Genomic DNA, 21868 nt, shown 5'->3' with positions numbered 1-21868 from the left:
AAATAATAGAGAACAACCGATATTAGTGTCGAATCCATAGTTTTCGCGATCACTGAGGTGAATAATGACAATAGTAATGTTTCAATCCCATCTGTATAGAAGAGCAAGATTAGTGTCGATTCCATAGTTTTTGGTGTCTTTAAGCTGATTGGTGACAGGTTCAATTACATTTAAGCCCAAATTGAACAAAGAACGTGCACGTCAGCTGGCCCAACAATTGACTAAAACAATGCCTTCGGCGTTGCGAATTGTTACTTATTTTCCTAAATTCTTTAGTTTCAAATAGTTTGCTCAATTCTTAAATGTATAAACATAATTCTTTCGATATGAAACCTTGCATTTGTGCTAGTATAAGCTATAAATAATTTTCAAATGCATAAAAATTATATTGTAGTTAAAAGTATCTACAGAAGAACTAAGCATTACAAATTATAATATTTATGATGTTTATACTCTCATGTGAATCTACTCCAGTACTCCACCTCGCGGTGGAGTGGAAAAGCATACGTAACAATAATATTAATAATAATGAAACAGATATTGCAATTTTACCGCATCTTTTACTCTAAAACGATTGATTCTACAAAAACGGGTCTAAAGATATTTTTATGTAGAATTTTATGAACTACAATTTTTCTCAGAACAATTTTCCTCGAAAAATTGATAAATTGCGGGATGATTGCAAAAATTATAACTACCACCTATATTCCCCAAAACTATTATTATTATTGTTAATAATAATAATAATAATAATAATAATAATAATAATAATAATAATAATAATTAAGAGTACTTTTCAGAATATGCTAAGGACATCAAAATAAAGGTCTACATAAAAATCCAACTTGGTCGAAATTTTCCAGTTTTGCTTTTCCCCTAATTTTTATACGCTAGTAACCTTACTGAAGCTAGTTTTCACTGATTACAGCGCCATATATAACGAATCTAAAAAATGTTTCGAATAAATTTATTTATCTTTCCTCGTAGAATCCGAATCTGGAATAAAAAATTGGATGCCCCATTTGAGTTCTTTAGATTGCCCCTATTCCACTCCCAGGGAGGAAGAAGCGAGCGGGCTAATTTCATCATACATGAACTTTCTCCTCCAAAATATACGTTTTACTTCGAACATTTTTTTGGTCCAATGCTTATTTTTCCAGATATTTTGCAGTCTCAATTTAGAAACTTCACCGTACTGTTTTCCAGACGTAATTCAGACATTATCTTTGAAACGATTGATTCTACGAAAAAAAAGTCTATCACATTTTTTGTGCAGAACTTTATAAACCACAATTTTCCTCGAAAAAATTGATAATTGAAAAAAAAACTATAATTTCTCTTTTCCCTCCAAGAAAAAACAAAATTCCAAGGCTATAATCAAGTGTACGTTTCAAAATATGCTGAAGATATCAAAATAAACGTCTCCACAAAGGTCCAGCTTGTTCAATTTTTTTCAAAGTTTTATCCTATTTTTGTCTTATTCTTTTGCGCTAACGCGATATTTTCAATCGAAATATGCAAACAACTAACTACTTCAACAATTTTCCTTTATAAGACAGCAAATTGAACTCAATAGTATCCGGACAAATTTCCTAGTGGTAAAATAATAGGAAAAAAGAATCTGATAAAGCCAAAGATCGGAGCTTCGAATCCTCCCCGGGTAGTTTCTTTCTCAAGTACCGTAACGCTATGAATAAGTAAAAAAAAATCTGATAACAACACGTCAAACAAGTCAGAAAAAAATGCAACATTGAAATAGTGAGTCAGTGATATCATTCATACCAAGAAGTACCTTGTTCCATGCAAAAGTATCATTTGTGTGACAGAGCTGTCGGCGTCCGTCAGTAGTAGAAACTCAGATTATTGTACTTTAAGAGATCTAGACACTAGAACGCATTTGTTATTCCATGAAAAATGTCGTTTCTTCACTGGTAAGCATTGCAAAACCTTTGATTGAAAGTGAAACCTATTTTCACACAAGCCAATAAAACTTCTAACTCAGCGTTTCACAACCGGTGTGCCGCGAATGATCCGCTAGTGTGCCGCGAAGAGATCGAAACAAAATTATTAATTTTATAGCAATCAAATTGCAAGACATTGAAAAAATGTATATATACTTGTATTTCACATTACTACGAATCTCTACTATAAATCTACAATTTTAAGTTTTATGATGTGTTACTTTTCTGTACATTTTTAATATTGAAAAAAGTATTTGTTGTCATTGTTATGACCATTGTCGCTTTTTTATTGTTGTAGACTATTTCGTAACTTGAAATTTTAAAATATAATTCAATCCTTTTGCAAAGCAAACATGCATACAAACTACCTACATTTGTGTTTTAAAAGTAAAAGAGATTTGTTTGTTCGTTCCTTATTTAGTGATCTTCCTTCTTAGAGAAAAGTTGGATACAGTTTTCGAAATAGAAAGTGTATTTTTAAAAACCTGAGTCCTTTTCATTTCATGGCAATTGTTTTCTATTTTTAAATTAGAATGAAAAATAACCATAACAATTTACCACGGAGTAAAAAACAATGATAGAGCTTTCTGCTCTGTGAAAACAATATAAGTAATCACAGAAAAAAATACAGTGTATTTTATATTTACAAATAATAATAATAATAATAATAATAATAATAATAATAATAATAATAATAATAATAATAATAATAATAATAATAATAATAATAATAATAATAATAATAATAATAATAATAATAATAATAATAATAATGAGTGTGCCGCGAGAATTCAAATTACACCTGCAGTGTGCCGCAAGTTAAGAAACGTTGGGAAACGCTGTTCTAACTAATAAGCAACTTCTTTGTGTATAAATAGCTATTGAACTTTTCTGCAAATATTAATCATATGATATAAATCACGCGAGGCATGCTAGAAGACATGGTGGCAGGAAAAAGTGGGAGGTGGCGAATTACTTGCTGAATGGTATTAAAACACAAAAATCATACGTAAAAAGGGCAAAGAGATGTGCTGGAGATTGTGTTCCATGAAAGTTTCTCGGTTGCAGCAGAATACCTATGAAGATGATATGATTTATCAGTCTCGAAGAATTATCGCCACAGAGAAAGCAACTTCTGAGTGAGTTTTGTCCTACATAAAGCCAACCCATAGATGAGAGGTAAGACATTTCCGATCGTGAGTATACAAAAGCATACACACATTGCAAAACAAGGATTTTGTAATGGATTTCAAAAATCCAAAGTGGCTTGCGTGTTAATTGGATTGTTTGTACTTAATATTTTTATTCTCTCGTGACACAAACTATCTGTAAAAATATCACATGGCAAATTAACGCTTTCAAAAATCAGTTATCGAAAAACGGGAGATTTTTGTGCTTATGTTCTAGTGAGGTAACAGTTATGAAATATTCCGGAAGGAGTTTTACATATTATTTTCGCATTATTTTGAACAGAAATAGCTTCGATGTATTGCTGTCCAAAAATCCGTCTATACGTGCTAATTATTTTGTTCACATTGCTTCTTAATCTTTATTTATAACACTGGACACGCCCATGCATTTATTTTTTTTCTGGAAGGAAAAAAATGAGGATATGCAACTTTTTTCACTTTATGCTTTGAACGTTTAAATTCATTGTCCGAAATCAATGGTGATTACAGAAAATCGCCCCTGGGATGGATTCACTGGCGCAAAACCGGAGGGATAAGAGGGACATGTCTATTCCAATCTTGGAACTGTGGATCCGATTTGAAATGTGTTTTTTGGGGGGGGAGAAATGTGATGATTTGTGTTCGATTGCCACAAAGGAAAGTGAGATGAAATTTATGCCCCCCTCCCAGAATAAACCTCAAATCTGCTCGCCTCCCGATGTTGAAGACAACTCTGCTCTCCTGATCCTCCACAGCATTATTTTTCAACTTCATAAATACTTTGAACATCGCTTAAAAAATATTGGAGGAGTTTTACCCCCCCCCCCCTAATGTTGAAGAGAGATTTGCGCCGCTGGGTGGAGGCACTTTCAATAGAGGGGTTAAAAATAGTACTACTGGTAACCCACATTAAACATAAACTGAGATGTTCAAGAGAGGATTTTATTGCTGCAGCAATCTTTTCTCGTTACTATTTTTGACTTCTCGTGTACACAAAACGGACACAATGTTGTCCACAGCAAGCTTACTCTTCCGGAGATCGAACCAGGGACCCGCGTACCAGAGGTAAGCGCTCTACCACTGAGCCACCGTGCCCACACATAAATGTACAGAAACATCCATGTGTCAAGGCACCATTTTTTCATAATGTTTTCCTTACAACTACCGTATAGTGCTGACCAGTGTTTCTTTTAGACAGGTTTTTTTTTTGGGGGGGACACTGCTCCCGAAGCTCTGAGAGTTTTCCCCATAGGAGACTAAATAATACGTCTATAATATAATAATAAATAAAATAGTACCGTTTGAGAATAATATGTGCCCCTCCGAATATTAAGTGTGCCCGCCCCGGAACATTTTTTTCTGAAGGAAACACTGGCTGACTTTCACATCACAATTCATCGGTTCGCACACCATACTTCGTTCATGGCATTTACTTTAAGATGCACTCTTGTTTTAAAATATTTTTGTTTTATTCCACAGGTTATTCTGGATCGCCTGGTGCATAATAGCAGTAATATTAGCAGTGTGCATTATACTTACACTGTGGCATCGTTATGTGACCAGTCCAACAAGCACAGTAGTTGAAACAACAGCATATCCAGTGTATTTAGTGCCTTTCCCTGCAGTAACCATATGTAATTATTACAGAGTCGTAGAAACGAACTTACAAGAACTTGTAGACAGGTATTGCATTTTCTAAAAGGCATGTTTCAATTTATTAAATAATGAAACAAATTAGTACTTTAGTAATACTATTAAGTAGTACAATGGCATATCTTAAACTCGTATATGCTGATGTAACTTCAAATTCTCCTTAAGAATGTGCAAATTATGTCAGGTCATACGACAGTAAGTGTAAGGTGAGTACATGCAGGTGCAGATCCAGGACCGACTTCTGGGGGGGGGGGGACGCTGGGTTGTCGTACTGCTACTTTAAAGGGCTCCAAACTTTGGGATGGGTTTTATATATATAAAATAAGAAAGTTTCCTCTTCTGGGAGGAATGATCGCCCCGATCGCCTCCCTGGATTCGCCCCTGAGTACATGACATTTTTGAATATTTGGAAGGAGGTACGTTTCAAATTTAATCTTTTTTGGATCAAAAGATCGAATATATTTCTGTCAAAAATTTTCTTGTAGGCCTTATATCTGGAGAACTACTTATAGTGGCCTTATATCTGGAGAACTACCAAACCCAAACAATCGCATAACTCAGTATGATGTGCTTATTCCGTAAAAAATACGAAAACTCGATTTAGGGGTCGTTCAAAAATTTTGTAGCCCCTGATCCAAAAATGCTGAAAGATCCAAAACACTTTAATTAAAAATTTTCCTGTACGCCTTATATCTGGAGAACTATATGCAGTGTAGCCAATCCCAAATTATCACTTGTGCTTATTCCGTAAAAAATACGAAAACTAAATTTAGGGTCCGTTTAAAAATTTTGTGGGCCCTGATCTAAAAACTAATTATTGCCCAAGATCGCAATCTTTTGATGCATTTTTTGGATTATTCCTAAAATTCTTGACCAAGCTCACAATTTTGTGATCTATTTTTTGGATCATTCCTAAAATTCTTGTTAACAATGTATTTTGATGAAGAAGAATTGTATAAAATTACTAATAGATACGTGATCTTTGCCTGAATTCTTCTTTTGAAACACCACATTAGTTTTGTGAGCTTGTCCAAACTTTCCTTCACCAAATTACAAGGGTAACTTTATGAAAATAAAAAAGAAATCTTCTCAAATATGGCTCTAGCTATTACGATTATAAGATTATTTCATAAATTAATATTTCATTGACAATTGTGTAATCCTTAGGTTGTCAGCCCTGTAACTCATCTAAATTTACTGCAAATGGAATGTTTCAGGGATTGAGCTGAGACCTCTCCCTAGGACTAGTAATGGTAATGAAGGTAGTTAAGAAGTTCCTAAAGCACATGCAGGATTGTAATAAAACCGGGACTGTATAAAATATGTGGACACGTATTTTGTTTGTGCGGAAAGCGGTTATTGGGGGCAAAAGCTCGGGCCTAAAATTTTGAAAGTCGACGTCAAGAGCGTAAGGAGAAAACCGAAGCGAATGAAATTGCACACAGGTATAGTATACGTAAAATAAGGGATTACGTTTTTCTTATTTTCATCAACTTCAGGCCCTTCAACTTATGATCACGAAATTTTGAAATTGGTAATGAAGATAGTTCATAATTAACTAAGATACATGCAGAGCTGTAACCTCAATAGTGACGTAACTAGAGTGGGGTAAAGAGACCCCCGGGCGCCGTATTGGGAGAGCGCAAAATTGGGCAACTATTTGAGGGAACGTTTTGGTTTGGTTGGTCAGGAGTCGTTAAGGCGAGTTCTTACCCCGGACGACAACTAGCCTAGTTACTTCGCTGAACCCCAACAAAAACATTACGTACAAACAAACCAATTCGCGTCTTGCTGTCTTGATCGTCGACTTTCAAAATTTTAAGCAGGGGCTTTGTCCCCAAGAATAATAAAAAACACATATTCGCCTAATGTATGCGTACTATCTCTGTACGACTGGTTGAGATATTTTCGTTGAAGTCCGAGTTTTGAGACCATTAATGTTCCCGTGTAGGACTTAACTGAATGCCATCATACCTTTATACATTTAACTTGTAGTTTGTAACGATAGAATGATCATTTTCACCGGTGTGACTTCTCTTTTGCTGACGTTGTATCATGCAACCATTCATGCAATTATGATAATCCATGTTGAGATCGATCACAGATATGTCCCGGGAAATTTTGTAGTCCCAGTAGGGGGGGGGGGAGAATAGTTCTCACGAGCCGCGTCCTCAAATAAACACTCCAGGAAATATTTTCAAAGTCCTGAAACAAATAAGCTTTAGTTGCTCTTCTATCAATACTGATATAGAATACAAATGGAACATTGGCAAAGAAAGAGTTGAATGTATGGGTGTACGCAGTCAGTGCTTGCCTTCTTGAAAGGAAATATTTTCGACGGCCATAGACTAATATATTTGGGTTTGCAAGGAATGTTTTATACATTTCCATGACGTTGTCACCAGAACAATATAGACAGTGAGGGTTTGCTATACAAGTAGAGGCAAGATGCCCTTTCGAGCCACAATTTGCACAGTATTGCCATCACGTACAATTTTGAGAGTAATACTCGTACTGAAGGCATTGAAACCGTTGTTTCAGTTGGGGAATATAAGTAACTACAGGAAGGTGCATGTAAAAAAGCGTACAATATTCCTGTAAAATATTAGTATTGAATGTTAGAACAACAGTACCGGTATTCGTCGTGTTTTCGTAGGGGTGGAAAAGGAAGTGTATGGAAGTTAGAGGAAGGGATAAGAAAAGAACCTCTCACCAGCTGTAGTAGAGGACTCAGGAGTACAAGGAGACGAGAATATTACGACATAAACAACATAGATGGCTAATATCAGCAGTACTTTTGATATTAGTCTCAAGTTCCTCATCACTGAGTGATAGATCCACGTTACGAATCCCCCTTACGAGAGACTTGGTAATTAGGCACATAGGCCCTCCAACTATGTTTCTAAACTAGTGAGAGACTTGTTCGCAGCATAAACAGTACGAAATTAAACTGTGATCAACTCACACCAACTTGTTTTCTGTTTGTTATATCTTCGACACAATTCGTATGAAGTAAGCAGCCCAATTTCATGGGATGTTGACGACCAAAAATACCGAGTCTGTTACATGGAAAATGTAGGATCCGAGGTGATACAGAACATAAACATTAGTAATAACAGCAGATATGGAACAAGAAACTGCAGGTGAAGAATTTACAAGGATAGTGACGGAAGAGGTGATTGAAGTCGTAGTTGAAGCGGCCTGGTTAGGAATATGGCCAGCGAAATAATTCGCCATGACGGTGGAACACAAAAGAAGAAAAGGGAGGAAGAAGAGAAGTTCCAGTTTGTAAAGTTACTAAGCGCTCGTAAGTAGGAACATACAAGTATGACCAAACATACGAGGTCAAAACACTCCATATACTGGAACTAATGTAAGGACGAGGCACACGGTATCACAATTCAAACCGAACTAGCAAGCGTAGACACACGTAGGGTCCTATAAGCCATATGAATCTTGTTGCTGGCCCCATTCAACGATTTCTACAGCGTTGCCACATCACAAGTTTCTTAGCAAGCGAGTCGCATTGCGTACAAAGCTGGTAATGGCTGTATCTTAACATCCGTTTACGTTTGTAAAAATTTAGAGAAACTTGTACCATTGACAGAAGATAACAAAATGTAAACTTCTAACTACAAATGATTTTTTACGGGTTATATTAAGTTCTTGGGCTACCGCTCCGACACTGCTTATGGCTCCGACAATCTTCTACTGTCTTCTTATCACTTAAGAACGAAATACGATAGTGAGAGAAGTAATTTCAGTAATATTTTTAATCGATATTCAAGTCAAGACCAATACTTTCCGTCTAGGCTTGACTTCATTTCAAGTTATGAATGTCTACTTTTTTGAGATATCGACTCTCGGTCTCCTTCTCTGCTTATAAACACCCATCCATCTTTGTCTGGGTACCATCTCTACATTTATTTTAATAATACTTAGGTATATATAGATTTAATGATGGACGATTTGCAATATATTAAACATGCTGTACCAGTAATGGGTTGAGCTTGTGCGCCGCAGTGCTTCAGCGAATTTATTTTGAAATTTTGAAATGCAGATATCATTGCACTGTTGTCATGAATAGTGAACGCAGAATTTCAACAAATGGAGTTGGAAAGCTCCCAAGTTTACAACGGTACGTTTGTATATTTTCTTGTAATTTTGGACAATAAGTTATTCGAAATATGTACTAGGCTGGCTGCAGAAGAAGAGACAATGTTTTAAGATATTGTTGATAAAAGATATTCATATGTTAAAATAATGAGATTGTCAATACGTGGTAGGCAGGACAACCAGGTAACAATAAAAAAAATAAATATAGAATTATGAAAAGAGCAGCTTCGTCAAGGACGACTATATAACAAGTTAGCTAAAAAAAATAAAGGAAAGTAAAAACGACTGAATGAAGTGTGTGTATTATTTTAAATGTGGCTCAATTTTAGATTAAGGACCATTCATTTGATCGTCCTAAGTCCACATAGTTTCAGGAATTTGTATACATATTTCAATAAAGTTAATGTTTTTTTTAAATCATAGACCTAATATCTTCTACTCCCTCCTGTACGTATGTTACTGATTGTTATAATAAAATTATATATAAAATACATGTTCCTAAAGGTGTAAGTGGACTAAGGCAGCAGTCAAAATATTTATCAACAAGATTATATCTGAACTTTTGAAAACATACTGTTATAATGTATTTAAGTTTGAGTGCAGGCTATTTCTTTCAGATTGTTAGCAAAGAATGACAGGGAAGGCGCAGAGCTTCTGTATATTCTAGTACAAAGTTTAGGAGAACCTTCACATCGATATTACACAAATATCTCTGACAAAATCATTATTGAAAAAGCTCGTAAGAAATTTGGAGATTTGTCTACTATTAACGAAGAAAATGTGAAAGAGAAAACAATTGCAAGATTCGGGAATGTAAATGTTACTGATCTTATGTTGAAGGTAAGTCAATTTTTCGTCCTTTGGTTGTTGTTTAAATCACGAATTGGCAACTCCTTTTTAGAATCACAAGCCTCAATGTGCTGAAAAGAAAGTGCCTCATCTTTCGATGAATTTTCAAAATTTATTTCATTTATCCTGAGTTTTCGTTTCCTGGGATACGTGTTAGCCGAGTTTTCCCCTTACCCAACCGTTTCCGAACAAATGACTCGGGTCAAACTATTCTGCCAGGTAATTTTTCTGTAGTTCTTATATTACGAAATATGTTGTAACTCACGATATTCCGCTCGATGGCACGTATAACTTTGGGATTCATCTAGTTATGACATATCAAATACAAATACAATTGTCTCGTTCGGATCTCAGCGGAGCCACTGCATGACCCTTCCTTGTGAGTATAACCGTGAAGGATTGCTAAATCAATTGCACCGTCTTCAGTGACGAATCTAGTTTTTGACTGAATATGGAGGAGGAGGAATTAGAATTTAGCTTCCTTTTGAATAGCGAGGTTACATGAGACTGAAGCAACAGCTTAATATGGGACCCAAACCATAGGAGCTCCTGTCCGGAATTAAACCCCGGGTCTGCAAAGATCCATACACTGAGAAAAAATATAGGTGGCGTACTTAAAAAGATAGGTTACATGCGCAATTCCTGTAGTTTTTGGACTGAACGTACAGCAGACGTATAACTGAAAACGCGTGTTTTATAATACTTTCTGTATAAGTGTTCCATCTATACGTACTTTCCGTATGAAACAACGTAGGCGGTCAGGATCTCACATGCAAATGGACGTATAACATATAGCTGACGAAGGTAACATAAGTATATGCATGTGATATACGGAAAACTGTTAGATGTCAGACATCCTGCAACGGCATGATGTAACATCTAAGGGCAGTGCCTATGTAGCATACGGATAACATATGCTCCGTACTGATTTCTATAGTAAGAAAGAGGATACCGTATATTTGTACAATATACCGCTGTCCGGAGAACGGAATTTCTCAGTGTACACTGATTGTATAGCCACAAGAGAGCTCTTAACTGAAGATGCATATCACCATTCGTGAAATAAATAAATGTTTCATTGGCCACAAGAATGAACCTAAAGTCACTGACGGTGCAATCAATACTGTAACAAATTTGTTCGGTGCCCCAGTTCAAGAGGCGATTTTGAGGCCTTCAATAAGTGAGTTTGCCTCGGTGCAGAAGGGCATTTGTGTGCCCCCAATCAGTGAGTTATTTTGAAGATGTAACAGTCGAAACTCGATCCCCTTACCCAAAGCCATAACAACGGGTTCCTTGATCAATTGAGCTCCTCATTGGTTAATGTGGGATCTTCTCTCCTTGGGGCTCTTTGCTTTAGCAACGGTTGGTCCTCTGCTTTTGAAGGTCATGAATGTATAGCATCTCTAAACCAAAACAAGTCAGCTTACTAGATCTTACTAGGTTTTTTTTGTCAACTTCAAGAAACACATATTACAAAGTTTTTATAATTATCACAATCATAGACCTATATTTATTACCTTATCTGTCATCATTTAAATGACTCTTTGCTATTCTGCATTCAAGGGTCCAGCTTAACTTGATTATCTGCAAGACATTGTCCACTCTACAATGTCAGCTGTTTTCTTAATCATTTTATTATTTAAATGATTTTTACTTTTTGAACATTACTTTCATTTTATCGAAGGAGGAAGGAAGAGGATCAACACAGGTTTGCAACTAATTTGATGTACAAATCTCATATAGACAAAATTCATAACATGGTAATTTAAGTTTTCAGTATTATGAGTCTCAAACAGAGGGTGAGGGTATCCATCATTATATTGCATCCCTTCACTGCTTATTGTTACAGCTCTGGGTGTAGTAGTACATTTAGTAGAGTTTACGGTATCATGTGTTTCTCTTCCCTTGCGCAGTTGGAACAATTCCTTTAATAACAAGCTGATATCCTCTTAAATACTTCGCAGCTTTTTGAGAACTATTACCATATTAAAGATATGCACGTTAGGAGGATGCAGCACAGTAATAAATAGACTATTGATCTGTATTGTTCTGTTCGATTGCACGGCAAATTTCCCCACATTAAATCGGTAATCAATAGTTTGCTAGTAATTTTCCATTATCTGTAGCGTTGGTGACAGTTGATTATAGTGGATGACTTCTTATGTGAAGGTAACTAAAGACAAATATCATACATTTTCGAATGAAATTATACATTTGCTTTCGTTTGTTACAAATAATTATGAATTAACATTTTAACGTTCTATTTGATTTTCCTTACAGTTGATGCTGCCTTGCTATGAATTCTTCAGCATGTGCGAATGGATGGGAAAACCTTTTAACTGTTGTGCATTTTTCCACTTACAAAGGACGGAACAGGGATTCTGTTACGCTTTTAATTCGAGAATAGCTCAAGAGCTAGTTGAAGGGCAAGTATTTGGAAAGTACGCAACTGTCCTAAGTTACAAGCCTTTTTCTCTAATAAATTTATTCTTAACATAGTAAAATACCTCTTAACAATTTGAGGCATACTTTTTTTTTTTTAAATAACTTTGCTTTAATATCCGTAAAGAAATAACTCAACAGGAATTAGGAACGATGCTAGTCCTCATCCTCGCCAGCCGTTCTCACAAATACCTTTCTATACTGTATAACGTTTAGTTTGGTTTCGGTGACACATTAGTAAAAATAATTTAAGTGAAATATTATAAGGGAAAGGTATGAAGCAGAATAAATTCATACAGTATTACTTTTGGGGTTTAAATCTTCTACAGGGTGTCCAATATACAATGAAATCCGGAGTTTGGGATAGTAGAACTTTTGAACCTGAAGTGATACACAAATAATGGTTATACCAAAATGAAGCCTTGTTCATGCATATATTTTTAAACTAGGAAGCAACGATTGAAGTACACTAGGAACCACACAGTGTTGCCAGATGCAACCGAAGGTGTAAATCAATTTTTTTTGTAAAACATGTAAATTGATTCATAACTCATACGTATGGATGTTCTGTCGTTAATTTTCAGTTTGTTTAGTTGGAGTGGCTTGAAAACTATGGAGCAGAAAAAAAGAATTTTTCATTTCCACCGATAACTATTCGGATGAAGCATCTGTAAGGGGGAACTAGGGAAATTGTAGTTTTCATAAATTAACACTCTGAATTGGCAACTTTGCTGATGTTTCAGTGCATCAAAAGGTGTGTTAAGGATCTGTCTACATTATGCAATTCCTGAAAACAATGAAAAACAAACTTTGAAATTATCACGATAAAACGTTTAGACTACTTACATGCACCCGGCAACACTGCTACTATCAGAAATGAGTTACCAGCTCTACAGCGGATGCTGGGAGTGTCCACTGTTTTGATTCAAACACTGGTTCACACGTTTCATCAGATTGGCAGCAACTTTACGAAGATTAGAAGTGTTAATGTTCTCAATGGCACTACGAATGTTCATTTCCAGGTCTTGAATAGTTCGAGAATTGTTCTTATATACCTCTTGCTTTAAATAGCCCCATATAAATGAATAGCAGTGTTGCCGGGTGCATGTAAGTAAAATTTTTATCATGATAATGTCAAAGTTTGTTTTACATTGTTTTTAGGAATTGCATAATGTAGGCAGATCCTTAACACACCTTTTGATGCACTGAAACATCAGCAGGTTTTCCAATTCAGAGTGTTAATTTATGAAAACTACGATTTCCCTAGTTCCCCCTTACAGAGGCTTCATCTGAGTAGTTATCGGGGAAATGAAAAAATCTTTTCTCTGATCCATATTTTCCAAGCTACTCCAACTAAACAAATTGAAAATTAACGACAGAACATCCATACGTATGAGTTATGAGTCAATTTACATGTTTTGCAAAAAAAAAAAAAAAAAAAAATTATTTACACCTTCGGTTACATCTGGCCACACCGTGTGGTTTCTAGTGTACTTCAATCGTTGCTTCCTAGTTTAAAAATATATGCATAAACAAGGCTTCATTTTGGTGTAACCATTATTTGTGTATCACTTCAGGTTCAAAAATTCTACTATCCCAAACTCCGGGTTTCATTGTATATTGGACACCCTGTATATTTTATGAAAAAATAATAATACAACCTTAGAACGCATTGAAAACCCATTCAATGCCGAATATCTATTGCATGCATTCGATAGACGGTAAGAAGCTTTATCTAAACCCCAACACGATTGTAAAATTTTAAAAAATCTACAAACTCGTAAGTACCAGCACTATATTACAATTATTGAACGATTGCAGAAGTTTATGCCCAACTAGAAAATTAACCCCTATCAGTTACATTTGATCGTAAACATGTTTCTTAATCTAAGAGACAGACACCATCACTATCTACAATTGCCTCCGAATGTTTTACAAACTTGATGATTCTTTATCATAGAAAGTAATTAAAACTAAATTCTGACCAAAGCAGATATTTTTAAATATATAATAGTGTTATAGTTTCGGTAATGTATCATTGCTTTCATCAGACATATTATGAAATAAAATCTACATGGTATAGCTTATATATCTAAGAAAATGAAATGATATCTTTTCTAAGAACTAATGAGTTCCTTCCTTTCATTTTTAAGAACTTTTAATCGCACACAGTTCTCGACTTTTAATGATGAAACCTTCGCTTTTTTAAAACAATAAACTTTTAATTGGACACCTGCGTAACTCCACGTACGCTTTAACACACCTGTGCTATCTTTTTTTCTTTTCTGCTTTATCCAAAATCTTTCTCGACAAATTATGGATATTCAGCCCATTATTCCAATTCATCAGTTTCTCAATCTCTTCTCTTTGCATTCATTCCGCCTCTTTCCATTTCCTTACAATGCGTCTTCTTTCCTTTCTAATTTTTCCACACATTCCCAATCTATTCCGTGTCCTGTTTCTCTCTCATGCTTATACATTGCGTTATTACCTCTCTTTAAACTAATGTCTTCGTTGCGTTGTTTAATCCTTTCTTCTAACTTCTTCCCTGTTTCTCCTATATAAGTCATTTCTCATTCTTTCCCTAATTCTATATACTACCCCTTCCTTATTTTGTTGAATCTCTGTTTCTCTTCTGCCTTTGGCGTGGGAGACCCGGGTTCGATTCTCGGCGGGAGCTCATGTGGTTCGGATTCCACGTTAATCAGTAGATCCACGTCTCATATAGCCTCGCTGCTGAAAGGGACGCTAAACTAAAATCAACTCAACTCTGTTTCTCTTCTTCTCTTTCTATTTAATAAATCTAATATTGTCCTACTCTCTTTCCTTTACGTTCTTACTAACCCTTTCTTCAATAGCTTTTTCGGTACTTCTGTTTTTCTCCTGTACCTTTTATTCCAAGCCATCTTTTCTTTTCTTCTATCATTTTCTTTCCATCCCTTGTTTCTTCTTTCTTACTCTCCTTCTTGAACTTTGCTCTATTGCATAAATTCTGAAGGAATCCTAGTTTCTAATAAATTATGAAACTTCTCTATGTCTTCTTTTCTTTTCTCTTCTTTACTGTCTATCATTTATAACCTTCCCCCCATATTTCTAATAAAATTTCTTTTAGTCTCTCCATCTACACCTGCTGAGCATTATTTCCTGTACCACATTGTTTTTGAATCTCCCTTCTATTTTTCTTATTGTCATGTCCAAAATGTTGATTTTAAAGTCTTACTCTCAGCTTCGTTTCCGTTGCACGTTGTTATACAGGATCAACGTTTTATCGCTTGATACAACTCCATTCTAAACGGGCAGCTTTACATGGTGTAGAAGCAGAGAAATGACGGTTGAAACGCAGTTCAGCTTATTAGTTTAACGTCAAACAACGCAGTATCCATGTATCGAACTTAGAAGGAATCCTAGTTTCTCTAAACCATGAAATATAGACTAATATTCCATCCGTAGTCTCCCTACTATCTCCTCAGTTGTAATCCTTGAATTAGTTTTCAAAACGCACTTGCAATACTGTTAAGGACGTTTTCCGTCCAGGTTGAAATCCTATCACAAATTCTGCAAAACTACTTACTAGCTGTTTTAAGTGCAAAAGCGCATTACTAATATACGTCTTGAACTATATTTTCATTCTAACCTCACTCCTTTCCGACGTTAGTTTAAAATAACAAAGCCAATTGTAACATTTCGTTTTCTATTTTGATAGAGTTTCCACAAACGAAGTTCACTCTATCAGCGGTTATCTAACAGTAAAATGACTCATCGCGAAACCATCTTCTATCGACATACCCATGAAATAAACATCAATGCTTTCATGAGGCTATCTCTCTGCCTTATGAAAGTTGGACATTAATTTTACAATCATCCAATATAAACTATATATAAAATAACAAGGACTAACGAATAATAATCCTAGTATATACACTTCAACCACACCAACTCCAATAATATTAGGAAGTAAAATATAAGAAGTTATAAATTAAAGCTTATGCTTATGTTAGACTAGCATGTATAGAAGAAATATTAGAACTATAAAGTAAGCATGCGTGTGAGATCATCACTGGCTGATTGTGAGACCAGGTAAGCATCTGCCTTTCATTAATACACCAAAGGCCTCATTCCGTAATTACTACACAATCTTAGCTGATCACAAAGCAACGCAAAAAATACAACCAATTATAACTGCTTTGCCAACTATCGCAAACAAAATACAAATTTTCCTTTCCGTTGACGGAAAACTGCTTCGGAATAGGTTTGCTTGGATGTGGATGACAGTTAGTCATGCTGTCGTCTTCTTGTTCACCTCAAACACAGGTTGGTGGGCAACATGGAAATTTTAAAACTTTTCTATCTCTTGGGAGAGCTGTTTTATACTTTGATAAGGTCTCTTCTTCGTAACTGCATCTAGATATTCTATTCTTGGTCTTCCTCTTCCTGGTTTCCGTTTTGCCTTTCCCTCTATCAACACGGTGATCCTATCGGAGTGCCGAATAAGATGGCCAAGCATGAAGTTTCCTCATTTTCCCATTATCTTCATGATCTGCCGTCCTTCATTAGCTTCCTTAAGTACGTCTTCGTTTCTTTTCCTTTCGGTCCATAATATGAGCAGCATTCTGCGCTAACACCACATTTCAAATGCTTCCAGCTTGGATATTTCAGCTTTTTTCAATGTCCACGTCTTTGATCCGTAAAGCGCCACGCTCCATACCATGGTCTTACTAAATCGTTTTCGAAAGTCCAACGACGCATTTATTGATGTTGGCAGTGTTCTTTTCCTATTGAATGCTTGTTTAGCCTGCGCTATTGTGGAACTAACGTCTTTTTAATTTCTTCCGTCCGAGGATATTAGACTTCCTAAATAGGGGAACGTCTTCACGCCTTTGATTTTCTCTCCCTCCGGCCATACGTTTGCCCCTTCCTGTACTGCTCTTGTGTACTTTATCATTTTGGTTTTCTTCTTGTTTATCTTCATTTTACAAATTTTTTCCAGTTGGTCGTTCAAGTTTGAAAGTGCTTTCTGCAAGTCCTTTTCGCTCTCTGCTATCCGTACTATGTCATCAGCGAACCTTATTGTGCCTGAAACCTGGCCATTTACTTTTACGCGTTTCTCGTTTTTATCAAAAAAATCTTTCATATGCTCTTCTATATAGACGTTGAACAGGAGAGGTGAAAGTCCACATCCTTGCCTTACTCGTTTACTTATTCTTGCTTCCTTCTGATCTTTTTCTATAACAGCTGTCTGGTTCCTGTAAAGTTGTTATATTATTCTTCTGTCTCTGTAACCCACCTTCAGATTCTTCAACGCGAACATAATATTCCAATCTACATTGTCAAAAGTTTTTTCTATATCTACAAATGCTATCACAATTGGTTTGTTTACTCGAATGTACTGTTCCATGATCAATCGTAGACTTAGTATTGCCTTGTTCCCTTTTTTCTCCTGAATCCAAACTGGTCCTCAGATAGTCATTCTTTGATTTTTCTTCCATTCGTTGTGCGACAATTTTGCACAGTATTTTTGATGCATGGGAAACCAAACTAATCGTTCTGTGTTCTTCGCATTTCCGTGCGTCTTTTCTCTTCGGGAAAGGAATCAGTGTGCTTTTCTCGAAGTCTCTTGGTATTTTCCCCGCGCTGTACGTTTCATTAACAATATTAAATAATTTCTTCTTTGTTGCTATTCCGAGATTCTTAATCTCTTCCGTTGGTATTTGGTCTACTCCTGGGGCTTTACCATGTTGCATTTTCTCCAAAGCATTGCCAAATTCGCACTGTAAAATTGATAGTCCTAATTCATTTTCATCGACTTCTTCTTCCTTTTCTATCTCTTCCTCGTTCACTCTGTCTCCTTTATAGAGTTCTTCAATGTATTCCTTCCATTTTCTTGTTGCCTGCTCCTCTTCTATTAGCGTTGTCCCATCCTTATCTATGATAGTGTCTGTGTGTTTCTTTTTCTCACCAAACTGTTTTCTAATCTTTCTACATGCCGTTTCTGTATTGTCTTTGACTATATTTTTCTCAATTTCCTTGCACAAGTTGTTTATCCAGTTTTCTCTGGCCTTCTTTACTTTTCTGTTGATGTGATTCCTGCACCTTATGTATTCCTCTTCTTTGTTTATCTTAAACTGTATTCTTTTCTCTATCATTTCCAATATTTCTGCTGTTATCCAGGGTTTATAGACTATGGGGTTCTCGATTCTCTTCCTATGTGTTCGTCGGCTGCTTTTGTAATTCCTGGTTTCATGGTTTCCCATTTCGAGTTGATGTCCTACCCGCTAAAGCTACCTTAGATGTCTCTTTGTTTGTCGCCGTTGAAAATTCCCTTTTCGTGTTTTTATCTCTTCTTAGCTTGATTGTGTTCCATCTTTTGTTTTGTGCTACCACTCGTTTCTTCTTTAGTCGAAGTTCGCTCTTCATCAAAACTAAGTTATGGCCTGAGTCAATGTCTGCACCTGGGTAACTCTTACTGTTTTTCACTTGATTTCTAAATGCTTGTCGAAGAGTATATAGTCTATTTGGTATCTTTGTCTACTGGTCTTGTCCATGTGTATCTTCTTCTCAGTGGTTGTTTGAACAGCGTATTTGTTACAGTCAGATTATGGCTTTTGCAGAATTCCACTAATCGTGCACCTCTCGCATTCCTTTCTCCTAGGCCGAAATTCCCAGTTACGTTCTCTTCTTTGCCTTTGCCGACTACTGCGTTCCAGCCACCGATGATGATTAAGTTGTCCTGGGCTTGAACTTCCATCAGAAACCTATTTGCTCATAGGTTTCTTCTACTTCCTCATCTGTGTAGCTTGATGTAGGCATATATACTTGGATTATCGTCATATTCCTCGGTTCTGATGCTATCTTCAACTTTACTATCCTTTCATTGTATCTCCAGCTGCCTGTAACTTTCTGTCCTATCTTCTTATTCAAGACAAAACTGACTCCTGCTGTACCGTTTACAGCTCCAGAATAAATCATTCTGAAGTCCCCGCTCCACATGCCTCCTCCACCAGGCCACCTAACTTCGCTGATTCCGAAGATATCTATCTTCATGTGTTCCATTTCTTTCTTCAGGTTTTCCAGTTTTCCGCACTGTAACAGCGATTGCACATTCCAGGTTCCTATCCTGCAGGGTTTTCGTTTGATGAAGACCGAGGAGGCCCTGCTTTGTTTCCCTCCACTGCCGGGGACGACCCTCTGTGAAACAGTAGTGTCGTATTCCCTAACAATACTTTTTCTTATTTTTTTTCCATGTTGTTTCCTAGGGATTGAGTAAGTGGTGGTGTCCCAAGTTCTTCTACCTCGCAGTGAAACAGCCATAGAGGACATGCTGTCCCTGCCTGTTTTTGTCCACATCTGAGCCTTGCCGATGTCAATCATCTTCAGCCTCAGTGTGGTAATGGTAGAGCTGCTGCAGACTACCATAATATACCTCTTCGTCTGGCTTCTACCCGTAAAGACCTATCCGGCATGGGAAGCCCTCTGATAGCGAAGCTATCTCCGGCATAGCTCTTGGGATCAGTAGAGCACGCAAACCTCCGCCACCACCACTACCACCACGACAAGGTGGAGATATGAGGGAGGGAGTCATGGTGTAGAAAATATTTTTATATTTGTGCACTTTGCAATGGATTTGAAGCTCTTTTTTTTTCTTTTACATTAGGGAAAATAAATGAAAGTGAGATTCTGAATAATAATGTACACTGTTTCCTTTCTTTTTACTTTTTCCGGTTTCTAACTTTCTTTTTCGTTTTCTCTTTTTTTGTGCAAGTTGCTTCTACATGACAGCTAAATTATAATTAGAAAAAGAAATTATCAATTATCAATATCAATACAATTATCAATTTATTTGAAAGTGGAATTGACCAACACGGTCTCATCACTTGTAGTAAATACTATCAAACATTAAATGCACTTGAAAGTTAAAGATTTTAATGTCAGTGCTTATGTGTGATAGGTGCAAATAGATTGTCCATAGTATTTGTTTTAAAACAAGAACAAGTGATTAGTTTTCATGCTTTCTAACATTTAGAGCTTTAAGGCCTTATGATGAAGTATTTTAAATATCAAATACTGCGAGCTGAGATATTATTGAAATGTTTTTCCCTATTAGTTACATTACTATTTGGGAGAACAGAGTTATATTTTTCGAAGCCTTTTTGTAAGCGAAGTATTGGAAGATATATTTCGTGTTTATCAGCAACTCTTTTCGTTGTAGTAACAAAATCTTTTATAAAAACAAAAAGTTCTATAAACAAAAGGAACAACTTGGTTCTAAATACTCCAATGTAACAATACCTAGGTACATAGTGATGATGTGTGTAAAAGTACTGAAACGTGGAATGTGCAAAGAAAAAGCAAAGTAAACTATACGTGGCGAATAGCTATAGGTAATTTTATTAAGTAATGACGATAATAATAATAATAATAATAATAATAATAATAATAATAATAATAATAATAATAATAATAATAATAATAATAATAATAAAGAGAATTTGTTACTGGACCTTAAAATAACTCAATAAATGAGACATTATTTGAATTTTTAACAATACGGACTATATTAATCAGATGATAGAAACAATTTAACTTTGCTGTGAACAAAAAATATTAGTTTCTTTTCTATAATGATCTGTGTAACATGAATATTTAATTTATATTGAAATGTTTTGTTATATCTGTCAAATATACTATTGACAAATGTAAGGAATAACAGTTTTTCTAAGATTTAGACTTCCCGAACACTTCTCTTGAGGTGGAATAGAACTAAATTAGGGGTTTGCATAAAATGTGTATACACCGCAGGGTTGCCATACTCGAGACTCGCGATGATGCCAAACACGGGTCTGAATTATGCTAGATTTTTGTAAATTATGCCAGATTTTCAAATTATCTTTCCTAACTAATTTTAAGGACCCGCCCCTACTTATCTTCATTATTTTAATGAAGGGTATTAACTGTATTCATCTGTATTCATGTACAAAGCTAATAGGACGCTGTCAGGAATGATGGTGAATGACACGTTATAGGGGAGGTTGATCAAATTTATATGTTATGAATGGATAACATTTTAAGAAATATATACACAACATGCCACTTCCGACACAGCCCTGAAGCATTTCTTTTAGTGTATTACACGCTGTCCCCTGACGCTCAAATCCCTCCCCTCTCAAGTTGTAAATTGAAAGGGACAGAAACATCCCAGATAACCACACATTCAGGTGTCAGTTGACAGTAATAAAGCTAAGGGTAAGTAAATATGTTTTGCAGTATCACGTTTGCTATTTTTGAACATTTGCGTTTGCTCTGAATTCAACAAAAAATTACAACCGCAGAAATATTCACTGGTTTCATTGCTCCAACTATCGCTTCAACTAAAAAGAATAATTCCCGTCGGTCCTTGAACCATCTCAATTTTCGTTCTGTTTCAGTTTACCAGAGAGAAGAATGAAATTATGCTAGATTTGGCCAGTATGCTAAAGTCAAGATGCTAGATGCTAAATGCATGTGGTTTATGCTAGATCTAACACCAAGATGCTAGATATGGCTTCACTGATACACCGCATTAATTCAGTATTGTACAGCGGGGGACACTTCTAAATGGTACAGCCATATGGAGATTTACGGCTAAGGTGTACCATTTAGAAGTGTCCCCCGCTGTACATATCGATTGAATAAGCATAGTTA

The 21868-nt window shown here is 35.8% G+C and overlaps 1 protein-coding gene across 1 annotated transcript in view; it reads left to right on the top strand.

The window, feature by feature from the left end:
• The first annotated feature begins 9404 nt into the window (after positions 1 to 9404).
• Positions 9405 to 21868, top strand: part of LOC145667446 (pickpocket protein 19-like) — a 29348-nt gene continuing 16884 nt past the window's right edge. The window contains exons 1-2 of the mRNA XM_081734929.1: positions 9405 to 9739; positions 12029 to 12189. Coding sequence (XP_081591055.1) covers positions 9731 to 9739; positions 12029 to 12189 — 170 coding nt within the window. The 5' untranslated portion in view covers positions 9405 to 9730. The remainder of the gene's footprint in view (positions 9740 to 12028; positions 12190 to 21868) is intronic.

The sequence above is a fragment of the Thermobia domestica genome, chromosome 1 (assembly GCF_964235325.1).
Source record: "Thermobia domestica chromosome 1, izTheDome1.hap1.1, whole genome shotgun sequence".
NCBI classification, from domain to species: Eukaryota; Metazoa; Arthropoda; class Insecta; order Zygentoma; family Lepismatidae; genus Thermobia; species Thermobia domestica.
This window is presented reverse-complemented; position numbering and strand designations above follow the sequence as displayed.